Source organism: Prionailurus bengalensis, chromosome B1 (assembly GCF_016509475.1).
Source record: "Prionailurus bengalensis isolate Pbe53 chromosome B1, Fcat_Pben_1.1_paternal_pri, whole genome shotgun sequence".
NCBI classification, from domain to species: Eukaryota; Metazoa; Chordata; class Mammalia; order Carnivora; family Felidae; genus Prionailurus; species Prionailurus bengalensis.
The window spans coordinates 114,160,622-114,174,776 of NC_057344.1; the positions used below are offsets into that span (position 1 = coordinate 114,160,622).

General features: G+C 43.4%; 1 protein-coding gene across 5 annotated transcripts in view; it reads right to left on the reverse strand.

The window, feature by feature from the left end:
• The window catches only part of MCUB (mitochondrial calcium uniporter dominant negative subunit beta), a 108,073-nt gene extending 94,315 nt beyond the window's left edge, over positions 1 to 13,758 (reverse strand). For 2 of the 5 annotated variants that reach the window (XM_043570590.1, XM_043570573.1), the window contains exon 1: positions 13,526 to 13,758. In XM_043570590.1, coding sequence (XP_043426525.1) covers positions 13,526 to 13,627 — 102 coding nt within the window. In that variant the 5' untranslated portion in view covers positions 13,628 to 13,758. Of the gene's footprint in view, positions 1 to 12,810; positions 12,941 to 12,999; positions 13,427 to 13,525 lie in introns of those variants that run through there. The other 3 variants (XM_043570583.1, XM_043570601.1, XM_043570605.1) reach the window with 3 other exon arrangements.
• Between the last annotated feature and the right edge of the window lie 397 nt (positions 13,759 to 14,155).

The window sequence follows — 14,155 nt, forward strand, 5'->3', positions numbered from 1 at the left end:
TCCACAGGACCTAGGATGATCTTTTTTTTTTTTAATTTTTTTTTCAACGTTTATTTATTTTTGGGACAGAGAGAGACAGAGCATGAACGGGGGAGGGGCAGAGAGAGAGGGAGACACAGAATCGGAAACAGGCTCCAGGCTCCGAGCCATCAGCCCAGAGCCTGACGCGGGGCTTGAACCCACGGACCGTGAGATCGTGACCTGGCTGAAGTCGGATGCTTAACCGACTGCGCCACCCAGGCGCCCCTAGGATGATCTTTTATGCTGTGACAATGCTAGGTTAGGCACAGGCACCATTCAGGATACTATAATATGTTCAGATCAGTGATGATAGTATTACGTATTTCCACTTATATGTATTTTCTATATAATACATGTTGTATACCATGTATCACAAATCACATATATATATTATATATATAATAGGCCTGCAAACAACTGTCTCATTAAAGCCTTATTAATGTATCATAGACAAGTATAGCATCCAAGTTCAAGGCATACACAGGTGTGCATGTGTATGGTAATCTAATCATTTCATGATATAAAATGATAATTACACTGTAGAACATGAAAAGCAATGGGAAAGAAAAACATTTCTTATATCTCAAAGTCAATAAAAGTAATGCATTTAAGACTGATCAACAGTGATATCCAAGCCTGACAAATTGAAGTTAAAAAGCCAGCATATAAGCCAAAAAGAGGAGACTGAGTAAATAATGTGGTGAGGAGACATTACACAAAGTCATATTAATAAATCTCTTTCTGAACATACCCTGAACTACAGTGGATTAATCTCAATACTATATTATGTACTAAAATATATTTTACTCTAAAACACAGCATCTTTCAACAATCCTAAGTATCCAATTAAGATCTCCCTTTTTTAGACCATATTTCTAACAGAAACAATGCAATTAAATTCCTATACTAGATATATAGGATATTAACCATCACAATTCTTCTCAAGGAAGTCCTTCCCTAAAACCATACTGTCAACATCTTCTCCCAAGTGTACATTTTTTCTCCTCCTTATCAAGTGTCATTGCATAAACTTGAATTCTGGCTTTAGCTTCTAGCTGAACCATTAGAAATTTCCCTTCCTTAGCTTACAGTGTATAAGTGAGACTACACCATTTTCTATTAAGCTGCATCTCAGAGGGCAGCTAATAATGAACCCAACAAGGTGTCAAATGTTCCTGTTCTATCCCAACTTAAAAATGCTGCCTTTCCACCATTTCCTTTTTAAGTTTTCCGGAAAGAAATAAAAGTTTCCCTGTAAATATCTATTGTCGAGGAACACATATAAACATAGTTCAAGAGCGCCTCAGAAATTCAGTGCCCACAAAAAGCAAAACTTAAATGTCCACCAAAATCCATCTCTCTTCTTCCACAGTTATCAAGTTTTAGCTGGAATGTGGCTCCCTGCCAGGACAACATCTCTCAGCCCCCTTGTAGCTACATGTGGCCACGTGACATATCCAACGAAATAGTGGAACACGAGCACGAGTGTTATGTGACATTAATAATCCTAGCCCACTAACACCTTGCAAGTATTCAAAGCAAACAAAAAACAAACAAATAAAACCCACCTAAGGTCCTTTGACTCTGGAAGCTACATGTTGACGATGACAGAGAAAATGGTCAGGTCAGGGTCCCTGAATGACTGTGTGGAACAGAGCTAGTGTAGACCTAAAAAATTCACCTCAGAACCATTTCCTAGAAAGAAAAAACTGGCTTAAAAAATATGTTTAATTATTGTTGGGTCTTTTGTTTCAGCAAAAGTTGAACTTCACAGCTCATCCCAATCAATAAAGATAACAGAAAATTCACTTAGAAAATGGTTTAGGAAAGGAAAAACAGTACATGTACACTGACTGTAAGCTCTAATGCTAGATTCAGATTAAAGGCAAATGGTACCCAGGGTTTAATGATAATTCACCAGAGAAATAAATCCACTGGAATAAATGCCTGTGTCAATATACTGTTCCTTGAACATTCCTTACACAAGTCTTCACTATTTTATCCATCATGTCACTTCTCCTACAGAATGAGAACTCACCACAGAACCTGGATTGTTCCCCTGTCTTCAGACAGCAACTCAGTATCTTAGTCCCAGCCTTCCCATGCACTTCCTTCTCTCGTTCCCGCCAGACACTGGGGCCTCGTGACCAGCTGTGACCGAAATCTACAGAAATACCTATGCATCTTCACAATTCTTCCATTCGTTCTTCCCATTGTTCTAGTTCCTGTTATTCCAGCTTCATGTACACTAACCATGACTTCACGATGGGTCTTTGGTCATGTACTCACTTATCTCATCCCACTATACACACACTGGATTGCCAGATCCAGATTGCTCTTTTGGAACAGCAGCTCTTTAGTACTGACAAAATCCTGGTGTACAGTCTACAGGCCGGGAGTTGGCAAACTATAACTTCTGGGCCAAATGTGGCCTACTGCCATTTTTAAAAATAAAGTTTATTGGAAAACACACTATTCATTTATGTATTGTCTGTAACTGCTTTCACATTACAGTGCCAGAGTTGAGTTAGTTGTGACACAGACTCCAGGATGCAAAGCCTAAAATGTTCACTATCTGGACCTTAATAGAAAATGATCAGGGCACCTGGGTGGCTCAGTCGGTTAAGCATCTGACTCTTGATTTCGGGTTAGGTCATGATCTCGCAGTTCACAGGTTTGAGCCCCATGTCCAGCTCTGCACTGACGGTGCAGAGCCTGCTTGGGATTCTCTCTCTCTTCCTCTCTGTGCCTCCCCCCACTGCACGCTCGCTCTCCTTCTCTCTCTCTCAAAATAAATAAAAACTTTAAAAAAGATCACATGATCAGCATGTGGTATAGACCAACATCTTTTCTCAAAGACAATGGCAGCTATCTTCTTATTCCTTATTCATTTAGCAATACTATAACCACCTGCACTGGCAGAGTAAGAAATACAAACATATATACATATGCCCAAAGATATAAAACATATGGTACCTCCCTTTAACCAGACCCTAAGCTCTGAAAGACCAAGTGATGGTCATCTTATTGCAACTCCATGCTCCAAAGTACAGTATGCCCCACATCTGGAATGGTGGTAAAAAGATGGTTACAGGAAAGGACCTGCAGGCTTCCTAACCCCTTTTCTTTGGGGTTTATTTTCCAAAAGGTTATTCTTATATTTTGCCCAGGAGCTATATCTTACAAATAAACATTTGTATCATCAATTTAAAAAAAATTTTTTTTAATGTTTATTTATCTTTGAGAGAGAGAGACAGAGCACAAGCAGGGGAGGGGCAGGGAGAGAGGGAGACACTGAATCCACAACAGGCTCCAGGCTCGGAGCTGTCAGCCCAGAGCCCGACGCAGGGCTCCAACTCACAAACCATGAGATCATGACCTGAGCTGAAGTCAGATGCTCAACTGACTGAGCCACCCAGACACCACCCATTGATTTTAAATATTCTAAATTATTCAAGTTTTAACAATAAAGCCTTTAGTACTAACACTAATAATTTTGGCAATCACAAAACCTCACTTTCCAAGTCTAAAACCAGTATGATCTAATACTGGGAGAATCCCATTTAGGAAAGCCCTGGTCTATGGAGACAAGTGCTACCTTCCCCACATATAAACAATCCTCCTAAATCAACACCACACTTTAAGAACAGCCAAGACCATTATCAAAAAAGAAATGGTTGGGGCGCCTGGGTGGCGCAGTCGGTTAAGCGTCCGACTTCAGCCAGGTCACGATCTTGCGGTCCGTGAGTTCGAGCCCCGCGTCAGGCTCTGGGCTGATGGCTCGGAGCCTGGAGCCTGTTTCCGATTCTGTGTCTCCCTCTCTCTCTGCCCCTCCCCCGTTCATGCTCTGTCTCTCTCTGTCCCAAAAATAAATAAAAACGTTGAAAAAAAATTTAAAAAAAAAAGAAATGGTAAGTGTTGACAAGGTGACGAAGAAAAGGGAACTCTTGTGCACTGCTGGTGGGAGTACAGAAAAGCTCCTTTAAAAAATTAAAAACAGGGCTACCATATGATTCAGCAGTTCCACTTCTGGGTACTTAGCAGAGGAAATAAAAACCACTACTTGAAAAGATATGTACCCCCATGTCCATGGCAGCATTATTTATAACAGCCAAGATATGGAAACAACCTAAGTGTCCATCAATAGATGGAGGAATGGATAAAGAAAATGTGGTATAAATACACAATGGAATATTATCCAGCTATAAAAAAAGAATGAAATCTTGCCATTTGCAATAACATGGATAGGCCTTGGGGGGCACCTGGGTGGCTCAGTCGGTTAAGCATCTGACTTCAGCTCAGGTCACGATCTCACGGTTTGTGAGTTCGAGCCCCACATCAGGCTCTGTGCCAAGAGCTCAGAGCCTGGATTCTGCTTTGGATTCTGTGTCTCCCTCTCTCTCTGCCCCTCCTCGCTTGTGCTCTGTGTGTCTTTCAAAAATAAACATTAAAAAAAAAAAAAAAACCAAAATGGATAGACCTTGAGGATATTATGCTAAGTGAAACAAGTCAGAGAAAGACAAATGCCAGATGATCTTACCTATATGTGGAATCTAAACTTTTTTTAAATGTTTATTTTTGGAAGAGATAGAGACAGAGTGCAAGCGGGTGGAGGGGTGGGGGGAGGACAGAGAGAATCTGAAAAGGCTCCAGGCTCTGAGCTGTCAGCACAGAGCCCAATGGGGGGCTCAAACTCACGAACTGTGAGATCATGATCTGAGCCGAAGTTGGATGCTTAACTGACTGAGCCACCCAGGTGCCCCTTACCTATATGTAGAATCTAAAAAAGAAAAGGGAAGAAAGGAAAAAAAACAAGCTCACAGATACAGAGCAGATGGGTGGATGCCAGAGGTGGGGGATGGGTGAAATGGGTGAAGATGGTCAAAAGGTACAAACTCCCAGTTAAAAAAATGTCATGGGGACGTAATACACAGCATGGTGACTATAGGTAATAACACTGTATTGCATACTTGAAAGCTGCTACCAGAGTAAACCTTAAAAGTTCTCATAAGAAAAAAACTTCTGAAACTATGTCTTGACACACATACAATATACATATACAATATATATTTAAAATGTATACAAATATATATTTGCAATATATACAAATATACATTTACAATATATACAAATAAATATTTACAATATATACAAATATATATTTACAATATATACAAATATTGAATCACTATGTTATAAACCTGAAACGGATATAATGTTGTATGTCTTATACCTCAATTAAAAAACAAAAAGAAAAACAAAAACCAGCCAACAAAATACACACCCTTACACACCAGGCTGTCTGTCCTTACATAATTTATGTTTCATTAGATTATGTTAATAATGTCCTTTAAAAATCCTGATTTGAAAGCATATCTGAGGGAAAAAACTAACCAAAATATTATTTAGGATTACTGCTTTCTTTTAATAGAAAAATATGATAAATACCATTTTGATTAACTTTTTAGAAACCTTCAATTATTCAAGGCTCACATCCCGAAGAGTAGGTAAGAATGCTTTAGGTGTTCCCGGCTAGATGAAGCGAAGAGGAAACGGAGAAGGTTAGGCATAAAGAAAGCATACCATTAAGAAACTCTATGTAATATTTAGTTATCCGTCCACTCATCCCTCTACCCAACAAGCACGTATTATTCAGGGCAGAGGCCATCAGAGGTGAGGAGAAATAGCTCTGACCACAAGGTCCTGAGAGGATGCAGGAGGGAAAACCATTCAAGCACACCTGTAACACATGGGATGCATTAAGTGCTGCGGAAGAGAAAAAAGAACGTGGAGTTAATTCTGCTGGCAGAGACCTGTGCACCTCATCAAAAAGGGGCTCCAGGGAGTGGGTGGGCGGGTACTGGAACTCAGCCTTGGAGGAAGTATAGAATCAGGAGAGTGAAGAAGGGTGATTTGGGGGGCGGGGAATAAAGCTGCCTAGGGAGCAGCACAGATACCGACAAAGGGAGGCATGGAGCAGAAAGTGGGACTGATGGGATGAGGCCACAGGATTTCCCAATCAACTGCAGCTTATGTTTTAAAGCTTGCTTACCTTGGTTTCACTAATAACAAACCCATAAAAGGGTATTTACAAGGTCAAAAGAAACCATACTTTCCCCTGGAAAGTGGAAATTGCTTTATTACATATTATCTGAAACATTCCCAAAGCAGACTTGCAGAAATAAGTTATCAGACCATAAAATGTTACCACACACATCCTCCAGCAAGAGCTCAGACAGCCAATGCTATGTGGATCTGTTTGCAGACATTTTCTAAAATGTTTTTTCAGGTTTACGGTCACATTACTGTCAACTCTCAGGTAACAAAAATGTACACCTGTATTCCAGCTGCATTACTGGTGGAAAGAGCAGGTATTCATCAAACACCTTTCAAAATCCTCTCTTCAAATATCCCACTTAGCTCACTGGGGAAATTAATACCAAAAACAAAATATTTAACAAGAGACAGTCCACACATATGAACACCCATACCCACACACACACCCCCACACACGCAGAATCAGGAAAAGAACAAGAATTTGTCAAAAAGAATAACTTCTTCCTTCTTCCAACCAGGTTCAGGACATTTGTTATTTACTGTTAGGCCTCAGAGGTTAAAAATAATCTAACTCATCCCTAGGCCTCAGAAATGCGATTTGAGCATTCATTATAAAAGCACTCCCGGGGCACCTGGATGGCTCAGTGGGTTGAGCTCCCGACTCTTGATTTCCACTCAGGTCGTGATCTCATGGTCGTGATCTCATGGTCGAGATCGAGGCCCGTGTCTGGCTTTGCACTGACAGCTGCTTGGGATTCTCTCGCTCCCTCTCTCTCTGCCCCTCCCCTGCTTGCTCACTTGTACATGGGTGCACTCTCCCTCTATCCCTCTCTCAAAAAATTAAACTTAAAAAAAAAAAACAAAATTTATTGAAAGAAAAAAAAAAGGCCTTCCTACAACAAAATAATTGAGAGTTCATCACCACTTGTGCCCACAGCAGTTCTGCAAACCACACCGTCTCAACCCAGTAAATACCAAAAGACCCTCAGAGAGAACACATACTTCCAGGATGATCCTTCAGGAAGACTTTTTTCCACCCTAAAGTTTGCCACAATAAAGCTTTGTGCACCTACCCGTTTCCGTTTCTTGATAAGAGGTTTAATGTTTCATGTCACTTTTTGTTTCCACTCACAGGCTATAGACGTTTCAACTCCGGTTCCATCTCTTGTCTCTCTTTTCATGCCTCCCTATTTCTTGCCCTCACATCTACTCAGAGAAATTCTCTTCACTAGACTTTGTTTATGGTGGTTTCATACAGCATTTCTCACCAATATTGTGAATCCTAGACAGAAATCTAATTATCCCCCAAAGAGCTGCCGAAAGCCTGGACTGCAGGGCTGTTTCCTTTATTAATGAACCTGTATCTAAAGTAAAAATCAGGTACAATCAAGTAATACCATTTATGAGTTAACAAAATAGGAAACTCTCAGAATAAGAGATTTGGTAGGTATTGCTAGTTGACCCAAACTATATTTGAAGTCAGGTGAGGACAGTGGAGGTAGCAAGGAGGTAAGATTCAGGCCAGGTGAAGGCACTAAGAAGAAAAAGGTGAGAGGACAGCAAAACAACTTCAGTACCACATTTAAGAGAGAACCATACATGTCAACTACATCTCAAGAAGAGTGAGAGAACCACAGCATCAAAGAATTGCATTCTTACAGCAACTCTATTCAGTACAACCAATATTTAGTGAGCACTTTCTCGGGGTGAAGCACATAGCAGAGACGGTGTGAACCAGAAACTGGTTTGCCACACTTCCACAATTAACTACTTAGAATATATTTGTTCAAACACCAAGAGATGATTTTTTAAATTTCTTAAAAACGTATTTTCACGTTTTCCCATTAAAAGATCATTTCAGGGGCGCCTGGGTGGCTCAGTCAGTTAAGCGTCTGACTCTGGCTCAGGTCATGATCTCACGGTTCGTGAGTTCGAGCCCCGCGTCGGGCTCTGTGCTGACAGCTCAGAGCCTGGAGCCTGTTTCCGATTCTGTGTCTCCCTCTCTCTCTGCCCCTCCCCCACTCATGCTCTATCTCTGTCTCTGGAAAATAAGCATTTAAAAAATAAAAGATAATTTCAGAAAAAATTGGTGAGGATGTGAATGTAGGAAAAAACGAAGGTAGAGAACATGAAACCGTGAGTGTGGTAAATACGTAAAATGCTTATCATTTCACATTTGTTAGAAGGTGGGTTGAAAATCTGACCCTACGCTTGCTGGCAGCCAGTGCACAGGGAGAACAGCACTGGCTACAGTCATTTCACTGCTGGTACAAAAAACTCCCGCATCTGCGCAGGAGAAACCAACAACTCTAATGCTACGACCAGACCGCAACTTCTTCCATGGGTCCTCTTAAAGGGCACCTTTCAACTGACTACCATGTTTCACAGGGCTGTTTCTTAAAAGGTATGCTAATGCGGGGGCACCTGGGTGGCTCAATTGCTTACACATCCTACTTCGGCTCAGGTCATGATCTCCAGCTTCCTGGGTTCAAGCCCCAAATCAGGCTCTGTGCTGACAGCTCCAGAGCCTGGAGCCTCCTTTGGATTCTGTGTCTCCCTCACTCTGTGCCCCTCCCCCACTCATGCTCTGTCTCTCTTAAACACACTTAACGAAAATTTATTTTTAATTAAAAAAAGGTATGCTAATGTGGAAAATTCAGTAAACACATTTGGATGAGGGATCCCATACCATGCAGTGAACATACAGCTCTGAGAACAGAGAGCTGATATTTGTTAAAAAAAAAAAAAAAAAAAAAACTGTGGTAAATGAAACAGGAATTAAAAAAAGAAGATACTTCTAGAATATGGCTAAGATTATGCTGTTCTGTTTATTAACTATTGGCTGAGAGCCTGTAGGTTAGCCCAAGATGTCTATTATAAAATGGTTCTAACGCTAGATACTCTTGAATAAGCAATATTTCACAGATGAAAACACTGGTAATGACAGAACAAAGTATCAGAGCGAGACTTAATCTATTCTGACATGCCTACCCCGTCAAATCAATTTCAATTCCTTCTTAAAGGGAAAACAGTTATTACAATCACTAGGTAAAACTGCCATTTTACTGACTGCCTAAGATGATAAAAGAGGCCTGTTCAACCATTAACACAACCATTCTGACACTGACAATATTTTATTCAACACTATATTTATATCCCCTGGTAAAATTACAAATGGCGACTTTAAAGATGGCAAGAGCTTTGGGGACCAATTAGATAAATCTTCTTGTTTCGAAAAGGGAATACGACAGGCCCAAACAGACCGAATGACTTGGCTAAGTTCAGGGAGCTCACGGGTGGCAAGGCCAGGTGGGCACTCAGATGTTCCAACTGCCTAGCGCCAACTAAATTAGCTGCTCATTTCTCTGCTAGCACCTAAACACATTTAGCTCACACAGCTATTAGATCAACCAGTATTTGCCTCAGGTTTTCTACCAATGCTTCACAAAGACCTCATTCAACATATACTTGTCTGCTAAGATATAGAATGATTTTCTAGCTTAGAGTTTGCCATAACACTCATTGTTAAACTGCAATTAAGAGCAAAATCTAAAAAAAAAACAAAAAAACAAAAAAACTGAGCACTAATACCTGAGTGCTGGGAAGATGGTAATGTTTAATATTTAACAAACTGGTCTAGAATGACTTTACCCCAGTATCTGCTATAGTGTAAGTACAATCTCCAACATATAACCAAGCGTTCTCCTCGGGAGGGAGCTCTGAAACCAGTATTACAGAATACATTGCAGTAATTACAAACACAAGAGGCAGAATGGGAGGAAAAGTATCAAATGAGAATGACTTAAATTCAAAAGGTGGAAACAATTTCTCAATGAATATTTGGTGGTGGGATTTAAACATGTGTCGTTTTGTTTCTAGATGTTAAAAAAAAGTATACTCTGAAAGTACACTTGATTTCTTTTTTTTTTTTTTTTTTTTTTTTTAGTTTTAAACACAGTTTATGGTAGGGACTCAAATGCTGTAGTTGGGGTTCTGAAATCTTACCAGGGGACTTCTCAAACTAAGCAGCAGAAAGCCCAAATTAAGAAAGGCACAATTAGGTAAGGGCTTTCTGTTTAGAGATAACTCGCCAGGTGCTATAACCACTCAAAGCTGCCTCCTGGAAAACAGAAAGGCCAGCAGGAGCCATGGATTGCCCTGACAACCACTCAGCCAGAATGCTACTGACAAGCAGAGATGCTGACACGGGAACGTGACCATGGACACCAGAGCATACCTTGGCTAAAGGCAACACAACACATTCTGGCACTCTTTCACTTCAGACCGAGTGCATTCTTAAACAATCCTGGTATACTAAACATACCTATGTTGACAAACTTTTTTCCACCCACAAAATACTAGCAGACAAGGATGAAAAATGTGTATTTTCCAAACTTACTAAATCCTCCTCTAAAACACACTCATACCTGGGGCGCCTGGGTGGCACAGTCGGTTAAGCGTCCGACTTCAGCCAGGTCATAATCTCGCGGTCCATGAGTTTGAGCCCCGCGTCAGGCTCTGGGCTGATGGCTCAGAGCCTGGAGCCTGTTTCCGATTCTGTGTCTCCCTTTCTCTCTCTGCCCCTCCCCCGTTCATGCTCTGTCTCTCTCTGTCCCCCAAAAAATAAATAAACGCTGAAAAAAAGAAAATTAAAAAAAAATAAAACACACTCATACTTTTAGAAAAGGCCAAATATAACTGGGAAAGCTAACCTGAAATACTATTATAATGACAAGCCCTTGCAAGCTAGGATTTTATGAGCTATTGGGTTGCAAATATCACTTTTGTTGTTTTTTCCTGCTGTTTGCATAGGCTTCAGAGGTCTGAATGTTTGTGGCAAAAATATATAAAATACTTGTCTTTAGCCACAGGACTTTTCATATCAAATGGGGCGACCACAAACCAGTGAGACTTTAGAATGAAAAATGTCCCTACAGCCAGTTAATTTGATTTGCAGAAAATGGTTTAGTAGTCCTAGCCAAAACTAAGTGGCCAGGATATTTCTGTCAGTTTCTTTATGGTACGATTTTTTTTTTCAATATATGAAATTTGTCAAATTGGTTTCCATACAACACCCAGTGCTCATCCCAACAGGTGCCCTCAATACCCATCACCACCCTCCCCTCCCTCCCACCCCCCATCAACCCTCAGTTTCTCAGTTTTTAAGAGTCTATTATGCTTTGGCTCTCTCCCACTCTAACCTTTTTTTTTTCCTTCCCCTCCCCCATGGGTTTCTGTTAAGTTTCTCAGGATCCACATAAGAGTGTTTATGGTATGATTTCAAAGAGGCATATACAGAAGTAAACTCTTCTTTCAAGGGGTCTTTTATCAAACAAGTAAAATGGAAGCATTTCCATTTCTAAAGTTCAGTAAATTGACTTAATAGCATGGACTGGCAAGACTTAAAACCAGTTAGAAACCAAATATAAGGTTTCTTGGGACGATTACCTAGAGACAAAGTACTAACCACTGTCTCCCTATGATTAAGCCTCATAAGCCCCGCTGTATCATTTTCTTTTAAAGGGCATCCACATTCCTGCTGGGGCATGCTTCAGCACCAGGTGGGAACAGCATCAGGTGGGAAATATGGAGAAGAGGGCTTAGAGCTGATCATTTGCGAAAGCGCAGCCAGTCTTGGGCTCCGTAAAAATTCCACTTAATATTAAACAGGTTTAATAGAAAACTAAATTAATCTTTTGTTTAAATGCTGGTATAGGGGCACCTGGGTGGCTCAGTCAGTTAAGCGTTGACTCCGGCTACTTCCAGCCCCATGCCTAGCTCTGCACTGACAGTGTAGAGCCTGCCTGGGGCTCTCTGCCCCTCTCCCCCTCAAAAATACACTTAAAAAAATAACAAATGGTGCTACAGCAAAGGGGGTTCCTTGGGTTGTTTCACTGTATGGTATTATCTTTGACTGTAAAGTGCAGCATTTTTTTTTTTTGATGTTTATTTTTGAGAGAGAGAACACGGGGGGGGGGGGGCGGTGAGGGCAGAGAGAAAGAGAGAGAGAATCTGAAGCAGGCTCTGCACTGACAGCAGAGTCCTATGTGGGGCTCGAACCCATGAACAGTGAGATCATGACCTGAGCTGAAGTCAGTCGCTTAACCAACTGAGCCACCCAGGTGCCCCCAGCATTTTTTAATAAAGTACAATTTCGGGGCGCCTGGGTGGCTCAGTCGGTTAAGCGTCCGACTTCAGCTCAGGTCACGATCTCACGGTCGTGAGTTCGAGCCCTGCGTCGGGCTCTGGGCTGATGGCTCGGAGCCTGGAGCCTGTTTCCGATTCTGTGTCTCCCTCTCTCTCTGCCCCTCCCCTGTTCATGCTCTATGTCTCAAAAAGAAATAAACGTTAAAAAAAATTTAAAAAAAGTACAATTTCAAACGTGGAAAACCTTCCAATTTGTGAAGTCTACCATTTTACATTTTAAGGAGTTTGCCCCTTTTCCTAGGCGTTAGTAATAAAATGCCCTTTCCCCATTCTCTTTCAAACACTCAAGAAAGGAAATCTAAAATATTTAAATATTTCCTCCAGCATTCAAAACTCTGAAGCCCTGAAATACTTGGAGGAAAAAAAACAAACAGGAAGTGAAAGTGACAAGATAATGGCATGGCTTCTTTTCTGCTTTTCTTTCAAACTGCGCAGCTAAAACGTTATTTTTCTAACAATCTGAAAGTAATCTAAAGGGGGGGAGGGGTGAGAAAACTCAGAGACGCGCTCCCAAATCACACACACCTGGAAGGCTCTTGCTAATGGGTTCTTTCCTCGTCAGGCTCAGGGCTCGTGTCAGGCTCCATCCCCATCCGAGCTACGCGCAGCATTTCCCCCTGGCTTTTCCAGGGCGCATCCGCTCCCCTCCCTCTGCTCCAAGCTACGGTTCCACCCTGGCCACAATACAACTGTGTCAAGCCAGCTGTTACTCACCGACACACACACTCATGATTCACCCGCGTGTCGGAACAAAACGCGAGTTTTTCTTCCCTCTTTTTAGAAGGGAGGGGCTGGCGGTTTTCAGGCTGGAAATTTCACTTTCCTACGACAGTGCACCCCCGGGGGACAGCCCCTCCGCTCGATCGTTTTTCTATAGCTCCTCTCGGCACCGACCACCGAGCCGGCGGCAAAGTGGCTGAAAACTCCTGAGCGCGCGGTGGCCGCGAAGCAACCGCCTCCCGGGGAGATTTTGCTGCTCCCCGGGCCGCCGCCCAGTGGCCGAGGTGATGCGCCTCCTCGCCGCCCGGGCCTCGCCTTCCCTCGGCGCCTGGGACCCACGTCTGCGGCCCGGGAGCCCACCTGGCGCGGTCCGCCCGCGCGCGGAGCCGGAGGGCCAGCCACACGCAGAGAACTTGCCGGCCGGCCGCTCGGCTTTCGCCGCCGCCCAAGTTGCGCTACGCAAACTTTTCCAGCCGCCCTCCCCCCGCCCCCACCCCTCCGGAGCCGGGCTCGGTCGCACCTGAGGCGTCGGCGTTCGCGGCGGCGGATGCACTCGGCCCGCGGGTCTGGGTGTCGGCGGCAGCCGCGGGCGCCGCGGCCAGGGGCCCCTCAGGAGCATCATCCTGCCCGGGCGCGGGCTGCCGCGCGACTCAGCCAGCCATCGTCAGCCGCCGGCAGCAGGCGCTCTCGCGGCGCGCAACCCGCCCCGCGCCTCCCACCGGCCCCCGCCTCCCAGCGCCGGGGCCGCGCCGCCGGGCGGGGGGCGGGCTAAGGGGAGGGTGTGTCCCGCTTCCCGCGGCTCTCGAACGCGCCCCGGCGCTGCGCGGGGCAGTTTTCTGTCCTCCGACCGAAAAAAAAAAAAAAAAGAAAAGAAAAGAAAAAGGGGAGGGGCGCTAGTGAACCGCCCTCCCCCAGCTTAGATTTGGAGGGGCACAGCGCCAACGCTTGGCCGGCTCATCTTTTTACCCGCGGAAGACCCTTGTGGAATGAACGAGAGCAGGCGATCACACCCTTGGGAGCTGTTGCTTTCAATGCTCGCTGTTAATTCTGGGTACTTAGCTTCTCGATTCCCGCCCACTGGGCAAGGAGGCGCGGGGGTGAGGGGAAGAGAGCGTCAGGGATCTGGAGAGAGGCAGGGTCCCTTTGGAAA